Source organism: Mastacembelus armatus, chromosome 24 (genome assembly GCF_900324485.2).
Source record: "Mastacembelus armatus chromosome 24, fMasArm1.2, whole genome shotgun sequence".
Lineage (NCBI taxonomy): Eukaryota > Metazoa > Chordata > Actinopteri > Synbranchiformes > Mastacembelidae > Mastacembelus > Mastacembelus armatus.
The window spans coordinates 58,845-72,891 of NC_046656.1; the positions used below are offsets into that span (position 1 = coordinate 58,845).

The 14,047-nt window shown below is 43.7% G+C and overlaps 1 protein-coding gene across 2 annotated transcripts in view; it reads left to right on the forward strand.

The window, feature by feature from the left end:
* Positions 1–479: 479 nt before the first annotated feature.
* Positions 480–14,047, forward strand: part of slc35f1 (solute carrier family 35 member F1) — a 66,619-nt gene continuing 53,051 nt past the window's right edge. For both annotated transcript variants that reach the window (XM_026318684.1, XM_026318685.1), the window contains exons 1-2: positions 480–714; positions 11,504–11,679. In XM_026318684.1, coding sequence (XP_026174469.1) covers positions 620–714; positions 11,504–11,679 — 271 coding nt within the window. In that variant the 5' untranslated portion in view covers positions 480–619. The remainder of the gene's footprint in view (positions 715–11,503; positions 11,680–14,047) is intronic.

Consider the following 14,047-nt stretch of genomic DNA (forward strand, 5'->3'; position numbering starts at 1 on the left):
TTAACACTTGGTCCCTGGCATCATCTTGTGATGTCAGTGTTTTGTTGCATTTTCTTTCTGTTAATATGTTCATCTCCAGCTCCAGGTTTAAATAGTTTTCTGCCAAGTTATTGAGTTATTTTTCGCTACCTGCAGATCAGAACTCACCCAACAACTCACAGAGATGGTCTCACTATGGTGAAAAAGATTTTTCCTACAGGTTATAAGATAAGGTAAACTTTATTAAGGGGAAGGGGAACCTATGTGTGTAGGTGTTTCTAGGTTATTTACTATTATAGGGGATGAGGGAATCCGGGGTGTTGACCTTATTTTTTCACAGTGATGATGGTAATGTTGGTACATGTTCATACATCCTGATGTATTACGTCTTCATCCCATGAGGGTGTCTGAGTGAAAGCACACCACCTTGTGGTAGATTTTCTCCATATTAAATGCAGAACCTGCTTCTGAACACCGTAGTTCGTCATTAGCTACATCTAGTAGCTCGTTTTCTCCGCTGCTCTTTGCTCCCTTTGAACTGCACTGCTATCTGCAACACGGAGAGCCTGCACCCCGTCCTGCCCATCTTCCGGTTCTCCTCGGTGCAGAATGTACTGAGCTTCGCTGCGTCTGTGGCAGGATGATTTCTGTCGTCTCCACTGTTGAGAGCGTTCCCAGAGGTACGGGCACCCCTGCGCTGAGTCTTTACCAGCGAATCAGGAAGGTCTTGACCAGGTAAGAGGATGATGACCGCGTTTATATGTGGCGAGTATCTCTTTCTTTTCACGTTGTCAGAACCGGAGCCGCGGCTCTTCACTGCAGACGGGAATTCGTTTTCCTTTTTTTCCACATACACAACCTGTAACATCAGGCTCCTCATATTCCGTGTGATACTGCAGGACGCACGTTGTGCAACAGATGTCAGGGTAACAACCATACAGCGTCATCCTTTTACACCAACATACCAACATGCGTGTGCGGTGCATGTTCAATAATTTCAGTTGGGGCAATCCTGCACCTGCAGTCCTTGAGCAGCGCCCTGACATAGTGTGCTGATTTGCTGCCTGTTGGCACAAGAGGACGCTGCCATGGTGGTTTTAAGAGCCTGCGCTGATGCTGTGTTGCACAATGGCTGCTGTCTTGCCGCTGTCGCTGTTGCCGCATCCGTTTCTATCCATCTACCTTACCCTCACTTCTTTCTTGCAAACTTCCGCGTTGGATGAGAACACACACACAAACCTTGTTCCCCTACCCTTTTCTGCCATCTGCTCGTCTTTCATCTCTGTCCTGTCTTGTTGAGACAGGCTACGTGGCTGCTAAATTGTAGAGCAATTCTGTCAGTGTGTGTTTCTGTCTGTGTGTGCGCGCGCTATCTTATTGTTGCTACCAGAGACACAGGGATATTATTGTTATAAGCATGTTATGAAAGTAGGCAAACAAAACAAAGCACGCTCATATGCAAGCAATGTCAGGCAAATGAACAGAATACAACACACAACACAAAGCGCAACCCCCAACACGAACCTGTCATTGAATCAACACCTTTCTAAAACACAACAAAATCTGAATATTATAACTTTCATGAAAGAGGACTTATTGCAGGACACTGTACAAACTGGTTTTGTTGAGGTTGTGTCTCTAACACACAAACAGGAGAGTGGGAAGATGGAAGTAAAATGTGTCACCTGTTCTCACCAATCAAAATGGTTGATTTTCACAATCAGCAGAGCTCAGTCAGCAGACCACACAGGCTGAGGGGGATTGGGAGAGTCTTGGCATTAAGGTCACTGGCAAATTTCTAGACACTAGAATGAAAGAATGAAATCAGGTCAACATGAACAAGAAATATCTAAGCCAGTAGGTGAATTGTTTTTACAAAGAACTGTAATACTAACTATATGCAGTGGTGGACAAAACACTCAGCTTCACTACTTGAGTCAAAGTATAGATCTTCCTGGTCAAATATTACTCCAATACAAGTAAAACTTGCTCAGTCAAAATATTACTTTAGTTAAAGTACTGAAGTATGTGCTTTCAAAAATACTTAAGTATTCAAAGTACTTAATTTTTAACTTCCAGCGCTAGTGAGAGCCGGCTGCTGGTTGCAACAGCTCCTGCGTCTTTTTACTCTTTCTTTGTTTACGATGTGTGGCGGACCCCGCGCTTTCTTTGTTTACACCAGGGAACAGCTGATCGCGCTGCGGAGCGCTGTAGTGTACCCCGACACGCAGAGGCGGCCGCGCTGGGAGAAAGCTCCGGGAAAAGAAGACGCGATTTAGACCTGTCCTCCCCTCCGTGATCATGGGAAATGTGAGGTCCATTCCCAACAAAACAGACAAGCGGAACGGAAGACAGTGGTAAGAGGAAAGGAGGGGGTCTGGCTGTGTTTGTTAATGTGAGATGGTGCAAACCAGGACACTGCTCAGTGAGGGAATACTGGACTTGTTCTATGCCAACACCAAGGATGCATATTCTTCATCCTCCGTCCCTCCCTCCCCTGGGGAGAGGTGACCACAACACTGTCCATCTGCAGCCTGTGTATAAACCTGTTGTGCACAGGCAGGCTGTGGTGCCACATGTGGTGAAGAGGTGGACTGCTGAGAGCGAGGAGGCTCTGAGGGACTGCTTTAACACCCATGGACAGCTCTACGACCCACATGGGGAGGACGTCAACATCATCACACCCTGCATGACGGACTACATAAACTTTTGCTTTGAAAACACGGTACCCTTCTGGACGGTACCGTGTTTTCCAAACAGCAAGCCATGGATTACCCCTGATATCAAAGCTCTCCTGAAGGAGAAGAAGAGAGCTTTCAGATCAGGGAACAAGGAGGAGCTGAGGACTGTACAAAAGGAGCTGAGGAGGAAGATCAGAGAGGGGAAGGCCAGCTACAGGAGAAAGATGGAGGAGCAGCTGCAGCAGCAGAACATCAGTGGGGTGTAGCGGAGGCTAAAGATCATCTCAGGCTTCAAGGCACCCCACGCCCAGGCCTGAGGGGGATCTGCAGTGGGATAACGATCAAAATCTGCATTTCCTTAGGTTTGATCAATCACCCTCTCCTCCCCCTACGCAGCTGCATGCCCTCTCCCCAGCACCTGGACAATGTCCCACTCCATCAGCCTTTCACACCTCTGGCCCATCCCATCACCCCAACACTTCACAATTCCATGGCTGTCCTCTGGATTCAGTGAGGGAGGTGAGGGACAGAAGGGTCCTGACTACATTAACATCGATGCTGGAACATGAGTCTCACCCCCTGCAGATCTGCCCCCTGTCTGCCCTGGAGAGCAGCTTCAGTGACAGACTGATCCACCCTCGCTGTGTGAAGGAGAGATTTTGCAGGTCTTTCCTTCATGCTGCTGTCAGACTCTACAATGATCACTACTAACTGTACATTTGTCATCCATCTCCTGTAATCATGTACAATACTGTATTATAAGGTGAATCACTATCAGTGCAATATACTGTAGTCACTTTACCTGGTATTTATTTATTTATCCATAGATGTCCATATACTGTACATACCCATAGGCACATATCTACACACTTATCTTTTGTAGCTTCATAGTTTTATTCCACTTAGTATTTTTTTGTATATTTTTTTATATTTTTAATTTCTTATTTGTCACACATCTTGCTACTTCTAGCACTCTGCCGTGTACTGTACTTACCGTTGCAACAACGCAATTTCCCCACTGCGGGACAAATAAAGGTTTTCTTACCTTAATAAAATCTGAAACAATGCATTTTCAAATGAATGAAGTCAAGAATCTTGACTTCATTCATTTGAAAATGGTAAAGTAGGTCTAAACCAGGTCTAACCCAAGTCTAAACTGAGATGAAACTATATTAAAATTCAATTAAATTCATTTCAATTCAGTTTTATTTATATGGTGCCAAATCACAATACAATCATCTCAGGGCACTTTACAAGAAACAAAAAAACCCAACTTGGTGACAGTGGAGAGGAAAAACTCCCTTTAACGGAAGAAAAAACCTCCAGCAGAACCAGGCTCAGCCATTTGCCTCGACTGGTTGGGGTGAGTGGATAGAGGAGAGAGAAAAGAACCACAACAATAAATAACAAATAGACACTGCAGGTTGCAGGTTGGGGCCAGTAACTACGCATCAGCAATTCCAGGACCAGGGACACCTGCAGAAGGTACAGAGAGAGGGGGGAAAGAGCACAAACTAGGGGAGAAAGAGCACAAAGTTAGTGACATTTAATGGTGGAATATACATGTGAGGGAGGGAGGAGAGGAGGAGAGGGGAAGGGAAGGGAGGGGAGTGTTAGGGTAAGGGAACTCAGTGCACCAATGGTCCTCAGGGAGTCTAGGCCTATAGCAGCATAACTAAGGGATGGTTCAGGATTACCTAAAGCCAGCCCTAACTATATGCCTTGTCAAAGAGGAAGGTTTTAAGTCTAGCCTTAAAAGTACACAGAGTGTCTGCCTCCTGAACCCAAACTGGGAGCAGGTTCCACAGGAGAGGAGCTTGATAGCTAAAGGCTCTGCCTTCTGCTTTTGGAAACTCTGGGAACCACAAGTAGACCTGCACAGAGTGGGATAATATGGTACTATTAGGTCTTTAAGGTATGAAGGAGCTTGATCATGTATGCGAGAAGAAGGATTTTAAATTCTATTCTGTATTTTACAGGGAGCCAATGAAGAGGAGAAATATCCCTCTTGCTAGTTCTTGTCAGGACTCTGTCAGGATTCTGAAAAGAACCGGTGAAAGAAGGCAGTTCTAGAGATTTGTTTTATGTGTGAGTTAAAGGACATGTCAAAATGGTCAAAAATAACTCCAAGGTTTTTCACAGTAGTGCTGGAGGCCAGGGCTATGCCATTTAAAGTAGCTATAATTTTAGAAAAGTTATTTCAGAGGTTTTTAGGCCTAAATACAATAACTTCTGTTTTCTCTGAATTTAAAAGTAGAAAGTTACTGGTCATCCAGGCCTTTATGTCAGTTAGGCACGCTTGAAGTCTGGTTAACTGGTTTGTGTTAACAGGTTTCATAGATAGATAAAGGTGAGTGTCATCTGCATAGCAGTGGTAATTAATAGAGTTCTTCCTAATAATATTGCCTAAAGGAAGCATGTACATGTACAAGGTGAACAGAGTTAAATGAAAGGCAGGTAGCATGGGCCAAATCCAGTACAGCAGTACAGCTTTTTCCACACAATACCAGGGAAAGTAGCAATCCCGAGCCAGCTCATAATGACCAAAATGGTAGAACGGGGCACAGCATAAGACACCAGGTACTGATAAGCACACCATCTTGATTTCCAAGTCACCGAAAGAGAGAGCCCAGAGAGAGGTAATCAGCGTAGGTCTTCTGGAATAGTGGATAAAGGCAGACAAAGGCAGAGGAAAGCTGGCATTGGCTTCCTTCAGATCCTTCTTAATTGATCCTTCGAAATTCAAATATCAAGCAATGTTTGCTTGTCATAGACATAGACATACCTCTATGAGTAAATTCTAGAATGGCGCCTGTTAGGTGGCAGCCTGTTACAGCAGCTCCTCTGTTTGTTTTTTGCAAGTTTTTTTACTGAATTATCTTCTGTTAATCCAAGTCAAATCAAGATCTATGCTTTCTCTCTGATAACGGATGAAAGTGGATGAGTTGGGTTTTTCGAATTCTTGTGGAAGGACATATGGAGATTATGGAAACTGCATCAGAAAATATATGTTTCTGTGGCACCGGCATCTATACAAGGGAGCAACTGTTAGCGCTCAAGGGAACAAGTCTGCTTCTTGGTATAAAACCTGAAATCCCCCAAGACCTGAGGAGGCGCAAGAGGGGCTGTAGAGCAGGAGTGAAGCATCGAGAAAAACGTAGGAGATTTAAACCATTTCTCCCAAAAATTATTGTGGGGAATGTGAGGTCACTCTGCAACAAAGTGGATGAACTTACAGCTTTAGCTAGCAGCCAGTGAGAGTACAGAGAGTGTAGCTTTCTTTGCCTCACCGAGACCTGGCTGAATAAAAATATACCGGACAGCTCACTTGAACTGCCTGGGTTCTCACTAGTGCGAGCGGACAGAGGCAAACAGAGCAGCAAGAAAAGAGGAGGTGGCCTCGCAGTTTTTGTGAACTCTAAATGGTGCAACCCTGGACATGTAACAGTGAAAGACTGTATCTGTACTCCAGACATTGAGCTGTTGGTGGTTGGACTGAGGCCATACTACCTGCCCTGTGAGTTTTCACACGCCACTGTTGTGACTGTTTACATTCCTCCATCAGCTGCAGCACAGAGTGCATATGACATCATCCACACAGTTGTTGCTGGTCTCCAGACAAAACACCCCAGTGCCCTTATACTAATTAATGGGGATTTTAACCATGTCAGAATTTCGGGAACTCTGACTAACTTCAAACAGTATGTGGACTGTGCAACATGAGAAAATAAGATTCTTGATCTCCTTTATGCCAATGTGAAGGAGGCATACAGCTCTTCAGCCCTACCCCCACTGGGTGGATCAGACCACAACTTAATATATTTAGTACCAACATACAAGCCTGTAGTAAGACAGCAGTCTGCTACCAAGAGGTATGTGAAAGTTTGGTCAAAGGATGCTGAGGAGGCCCTGCAGGAGTGCTTCAGGGTTACAAACTGGGACCTTTTCATGGACGCTCATGGTGAGGACATCGAAGGCATCTCTCACTGCATCACAGATTACATCCACTTCTGTGAGGACAATATTGTTCCATCCAAAAAAGTTCGTTGTTTCCCCAATAATAAGCCATGGATAAATTAAAGGCCTCCTCAATAAGAAGAAGATGGCATTCATGGCAAGAGACAAGGAGGAACTCCGAGCCGCACAGAAGGAACTCAAGAGGAAGCTGAGGGAGGCAAAGCAGCTCTACAGAGACAGAGTAGAGCACAAGTTGAGACAGAACAATATCAAAGAGGTGTGGAATGGGATGAAAATAATGACTGGTTATAAGAAGTCGCACACTGCTGTGGAAGGAGACTCAAAGTTTGCTAATGAACTTAACCTGTTCTTTAATAGATTTGACACCACCTCTGCTTCTTACTCTGATCCATTGTCCTCACACACCATCCCTCCTCCCTACACCACCTTAGCTGATGCCTTGGGGTCTCTTCACATCACCCCACCCAACATCTCTGCCAATGCTGCCTCCCCATTGCCCACTGATACCATCTCCTCTATCAGCAGCCATACAACATTGAAGTATACCTCACCTCCAATAACTCTTCCCCTGCCCTCATCATCTGACTCCTCATCAACACAATACACAGGCCCAGCCTTTGCCACAGAACAGGTGAGGAAGGAACTAGCTAAACTAAAGGCCAACAAAGCAAAAGGACCAGATGAGATCAGTCCCAGAGTACTTAAGGTGTGTGCTGGACAGCTTGCAGAGGTTTTTCAGAGACTCTTCAACCTCTCTCTGAGGCTCAAAAAGGTGCGTAAGTAATGGAAAACTTCCTGTATTGTCCCATTACCAAAAAGAACCCGTCCCAGTACCCTTAGTGACTTCAGACCAGTAGCGCTAACATCACATGTCATGAAAGTGTTTGAGAGACTGGTCCTGCAACACCTGAGGTCCCAAGTGTCTGAATTTCTGGACCCCCTGCAGTTTGCATATCAAGAATACATCGGAGTGGAGGATGCCATCATCTTCTTCTGGTTCCTGTTAATCAGGAAGGCAAAATCTGTTGTTGGACTGGAACTGGACAGCCTGGAGGCTGTGGCAGAGAGGAGGATGATGGACAAAATAAACTCCATATTGGACAATCCCGCCCACTCACTTCATGAGGAACTGTGGTGAATGGAAGTTCATTCAGCCACAGACTAATTCCTCCTAAAGCAAAGACTGAAAGATTCAGGATGTCTTTTGTGTCCACGGCCATAAGACTATAATTCCTCAATATAAACAATAACGCACGCACACACACACACACACACACACACACACACACACACACACACACGCATGTATGCACACACACATACACACATTACTTTATTACTTTATTAATTACTTTATGAATTACTGTTAATCAATATAATTTAAATAATCTCAAATTTAATAACTGCTGTAACAACTGAATTTCCCCTTGGGGATTAATAAAGTACTTCTTCTTCTTCTTCTTCTATATAGTTGAGACATGTTGAGTTTAGAAGTAGAAGCAGCACAATGACAAACAGCCAAGTAGGCTGTAGACGGCAAGCCACACACACTGGCGACATCTTTACACATGCCCTGCTATATTCTCTATTGTTTAGGTATTCAGGTCCAGTTTCATGGCTCCTATTTTTCATAAAATTACTACTTTTTTGTGCTTGTTTAGTGTCACAGCAGACATTTCTTGCTCATTAGAGTTTAGTTCAGACAGTGGTTGAAACCTGCTACTGAGCTGTATGTTTGATGATGCTACATAAGCTCCATTCCTCTTTCTATTCCTGTGATACTTTGGCACCAAGTTTATGCCAGGTGGCTTCATTTTGATCAATTTCCACTTTTGAAAGTTTTGGGAAAGACACTGTATTGTCCAGGTTCAGAGTAGCATTTTGGTAAACATAGCATTTATTATTGATAGTAGGTTTTGCCTTCTTACCACTGGATCTGAACAGTAGCGTGTTGTGAAGTCCTTTGTCAGATTTCAGAGCAAGAATCTTTATTTGTATCACACTGATTTCCTGAAGATATATCAGGCAGTTTTGGCACAAATGTGTTTTCTTTTCCAGACATGTTGAAAAATAAACGATCCATGACTGTAATCACTCAACAGGCCAGATTAGCTGTTAAAAGTAAAAATCCCTCACGTAAATCTTATTTGTTTAAAACAGGGTAAAAATAATGTTAAAAAGTGACCATTCAGTGACCATTTATTGCCCTTTGAATGGGTGATGTTGCTCCTGAAGGGAGCACTCCCACCGGGAAAGAAATGCGATCACTCAGAACTTTGTATTGGTTTGCTGCAATCCTTCCTTCCAAGGGGACAAGTGGACCCAACTCTTGGCAGCACAATGCCCCACAGCATACAAGAGCCACCAGATCCTCTCACTGTAGGGGTGAAAGCATTCAGGTTTTTCCTTAGTCACCCATCTGTAGCGCTTCTGTGTCCTTTAACCATAGAACCACGCCCTGAGTTCGTAAACTTCCCCGTATTGATAGTTGAAAACCCCTTCTCTTTGTTACTCTTCTTCTTTTATAGAGTTTAAACTAGGTACATACGAATACACCAATACAACAACAGTTATGTCCCCACAAATATACTCAAATTTTATTAAACTGAGTTGAGCAACTAACAAATTAAAAGTATGTGCCTTAAACACACCAAACGTCCCAAAATATAGGTTCATTAATTGGATAACTAAAGAAGAAAAAGCAAAAAAAAAAAAACAGAACCTACATCACCCTTTAAAACAGACACAAATACCTATACTTTACTTCCACCTTACATTTCGAATTATCCTTCTTTAAGGAAAAAAAAAAACTCTTTATCTAATCCTGTTGACAAAAAAATATATATATATATATTATATACCAAGATCCATGAGTACATCAGGAAGATGGCCCCAAGCGATGGAATACTTAGTGAATATCTCAGGCAACAGAAGCCCGATGCAGAGGAAGAAGAGCAAGAACCATCATGGCAGGACAAACCCCTGCGCGGCATGTACCACCGACAGATACAAGAAGTGGCTGATATCGAAAAGTCCTACCGGTGGCTGGAAAAAGCTGGACTGAAAGACAGCACAGAGGCACTGATCGTAGCAGCACAAGAACAGGCCCTGAGCACAAGATTGATAGAGGTGGGGTCTACCACACCAGGCAGGACCCCAGGTGCAGGCTGTGCAAAGATGCCCCTGAGACAATCCAGCACATAACAGCAGGTTGTAAGATGCTAGCAGGCAGAGCATACATGGAACACCATAACCAAGTGGCCGGCATAGTGTACAGGAACATCTGTGCCGTATGGGCTGGAGGTCCCAAGGTCAAAATGGGACACGCCTCCAAAGGTGAGGGAGAATGACCGAGCTAAGATCCTGTGGGACTTCCAGATACAGACCGACAAACAGGTGATGGCTAACCAACCGGACATAGTAGTGGTGGACAAACAAGTGACAGCAACATCAGAAAGAAGGAACACGAGAAGCTGGAGAAATACCAAGGGCTTAAAGAAGAGCTAGAAAGGATGTGGAAGGTGAAGGCAACAGTGGTCCCCGTGGTAATCGGCACCCTCGGGGCTGTGACCCCCAAACTGGGAGAGTGGCTCCAACAGATCCCAGGAACAACATCAGAGATCTCAGTCCAGAAGAGCACAGTGCTAGGAACAGCTAAGATACTGCGAAGAACCCTCAAACTCCCAGCCCTCTGATAGAGGACCCGAGATTGAGGAAGACACACACCACCCATAGGGGTGAGAAGAGAAATTTTTATACACTTCAACAGGTACTTTTAGCTTCAACAACCTTGTGGGCCCACGCACACATACGCACACACACACAAAACAGAATCATATCAACCCCCTGTTGCAGGCCTGATCGACGCTCGGGAACGTAGTGACCAAAACGTGAAGGCCCATTCACTCAGACGAGCAGAAATAAAAAATGTTGGAGTACTCACATACGAGCAAAGTCAATGTCAATGTCCAAGCGTGGCACCTCTGCGCTGTAGGGGATGGAGTGTCCTGCTACCGGTGAGCTCACAGCTAACCGCGGTGAGCAACAGGAATCAGTTCATACGGTGAGGTAAAGTCAGCCTTCTCCCTCGTCGCCAGAGGAGCTGCCAGGCTTTCTCCTGGTCACCTGGAGCGCTATCTGGGTCTGGGAGTCTAGCGAGTGTCTTCCGAAGCTAGCTACTTTAGTTAGCATAAAATGCTAGTCCACACACGTCAACTTCTTCGTCGACGTACTCTGAACTAAATACACATCAAAATCAGCGTCTTATGGTACTGCAGTTTACGATGCTGTAGCATGTACAACAATAAAAGTCCCAAGCACAAATAACGCTGCAAAGACTCTACTCTTTTTTACTTGATCGTCTCCGTCTTGTCTCTTCACTCTTGCTGAGCGCAGCCTCTCCCCACTCTCTCTCTCGCTCCCGCCCCCCAGCCAATCATATTACAGGACCACTGCCATGACACTTCAGTCCCCCAATCACTTACAACAAAACTAAACAACCTGGTTATCCTCGACATAAGCACATTGTACGTAGTACATTACTATCAAACTATTGCCAATAACAGAGTACACAAAGGTAAGTCATTTCTGTTGACTAGAACATAAAACAAGTAAATAATGACCAATAGAGAGAGGTTTATTAACTTCTCCTAGGTGCTACACATCTATATAGGTGCTTTTTTCAGGACTAATTTCTGCTGCACCCAAGTGACCAAAAATCATTTGTTGCAGGTATATAAAGAAGCTAATAGTGGCTGATTCAAAACTGGTTAATATTGAGACTGTCATATTGCCTAATGATCATGATGTAAAATTACTCTTAATTAAACACTGATGAGCCTTTCTCTGTCTCCTGAACTTTTCAGAGACCTTTTGGTTACCCTGGCCCTGGGTCAAGTCCTGTCCTTGTTAATCTGTGGCGTCGGTCTGACCAGCAAGTACCTGGCTAATGACTTCCATGCTAATACACCAGTGTTCCAGAGCTTTCTCAACTACATCCTGCTGTTTCTGGTCTACACCACCACACTGGCAGTCAGGCAAGGTACAGACAAGTGTGCTGTGTGTGTGGATTGAGGTAAACTCTACAAATACTGCAAAAAGGAGTGCAAAACCACAAACTAGGGTGAGAATCACCCTAAAACCTTTCTTTTGCTTCTTTCACCGTTAAATCTTGTGCATGTTAAAACACAAGCTCATTTTAAATTGTATGTAACAGAAATATTTGTTACATATTTATTTTATCATGAACAATGAAAAGCAATCAATGAAAACACAACAGCAAAGTTAAAAAATAGTATAACATACCTGATGGCATAACATTTATAACATATACTGAATGGTATCCAGAATGTGATGTAACAAGAAAAAGATCTTTTTTTTTAAATCAATGTTATTCACAATAGTACGACTACCTCTAGCTGCAACACCTCTGGATAAAACGGTTTTTACACCGTGTAGTTGAATATTCACAGTTCAGGTTTGAATACTGGAGGATTTGGCACACACGGACAATGGCTCTAAGATGCAAAATGCAGAAAGACATTTCTCAAAACAACAGAACAAATACATAACACAACCACTGTGGTACCATGGTACTTTGTTGCTTGTTAGAAAGAAGCTGCTCTTTTTTGTCAGTAATGATTCTTTCAATCATTGTGTTAGCATTTTGGTATCTTCACATATTATCAAAAATGACATCATATTAATATCAGCATCCAGTGTATCAGTGAAGTTTTACTTCCATGCAGTATCAGCTGTGTGACGTGGTGTCTGTCCAGTCAAGAGTAAGCTGTGTTGTCACTACCTTTTCTATGACTGTGTTTTTTGTTTTCTGTTTTAGCTGATGTGTTTTCTGAAATGTCTTCTTCTTGTTGTATTAAATTTTAATTTGCTTTCACTTTTGCTGTTTTGTGAAAGGTTTTTTGTGCTTTGTGAAATGTTATATACAGTATCTCACAGAAGTGAGTACACCCCTCACATTTTTGTAAATAATTTATATCTTTTCATGTGACAACACTGAAGAAATGACACTTTGCTACAATGTGATGTAGTGAGTGTACAGCTTGTATAACAGTGTAAATTTGCAGTCCACTCAAAATAACTCAACACACAGCCATTAATGTCTAAACCGCTGGCAACAAAAGTGAGTACACCCCTAAGTGAAAATGTCCAAATTGGGCCCAATGTCTTTGGGAAATAGACGTATGAGTGCTGCCAGCATTTCTGCAGCGGTTCAAGGGGTGGGGGGTCAAGCCTGTCAGTGCTCAGACCATATGCCGCACACTGCATCAAATTGGTCTGCATGGCTGTCATCCCAGAAGGAAGCCTCTTCTAAAGATGATGCACAAGAAAGCCCGAAAACAGTTTGCTGAAGACAAGCAGACTAAGGACATGGATTACTGGAACCGTGTCCTGTGGTCTGATGAGACCAAGATAAACTTATTTGGTTCAGATGGTGTCAAGCGTGTCTGGCAGCAACCAGGTGAGGAGTATAAAGAAAAGTGTGTCTTGCACAGTCAGGCATGGTGGTGGGAGTGTCATGGTCTGGGGCTGCATGAGTGCTGCCGGCACTGGGGAGCTACAGTTCATTGAGGGAACCATGAATGCCAACATGTACTGTGACATACTGAAGCAGAGCATGATCCCCTCCCTTCGGAGACTGGGCCACAGGGCAGTATTCCAGCATGATAACGACCCCAATTTATACTGTTATACAAGCTGTACACTCACTAACTTTGCATTGTAGCAAAGTGTCATTTCTTCAGTGTTGTCACATGAAAAGATATAATAAATTATTTACAAAAATGTGAGGGGTGTTGTTTCGAAGGTTATGAGAAGAGCAGGATAGGTGGACTGTATGGGTGCATAGCCGTATGAAGGTAGTGTCACCCTGGAGTGTCGATAAGAACACTGCCGATATGATACTTCTCCAAATCCTTTATTGAGCTCCTTGAAGTACACAGATGTGGGTATGCAGGTGGGTGTGGGTGTGGTCTACAAACGAATGAACAATACACATTAATATACAATATGGCCACCCACACTATTACAGATGTAATCATACCAATAACTTAACATCAGTACTTAAACATGGAGGGTATAACAGCACCGCCATCTACTGGCGAACAATATCCTTACAGTTAAGGAACTGCACTAAGGCACATAACATACATCGACACTTCCCAGCTAACACTACTATAATGTCACAAACATCTGTAAGATACATCCAACCGTTCACACAAGTGACATCAATATTAACGACATAACAACATCCCGGCACAGGCGGTATGCAATCGCTTGTATTAGTTCCCCAACACAAGTTACTTAGCAGCGTTATGTAACCGCGAGTCACCCGGTCGCGCTGCTAATCATTCATAATACAATATGAACTTCGGAACTTACTGTTCGGT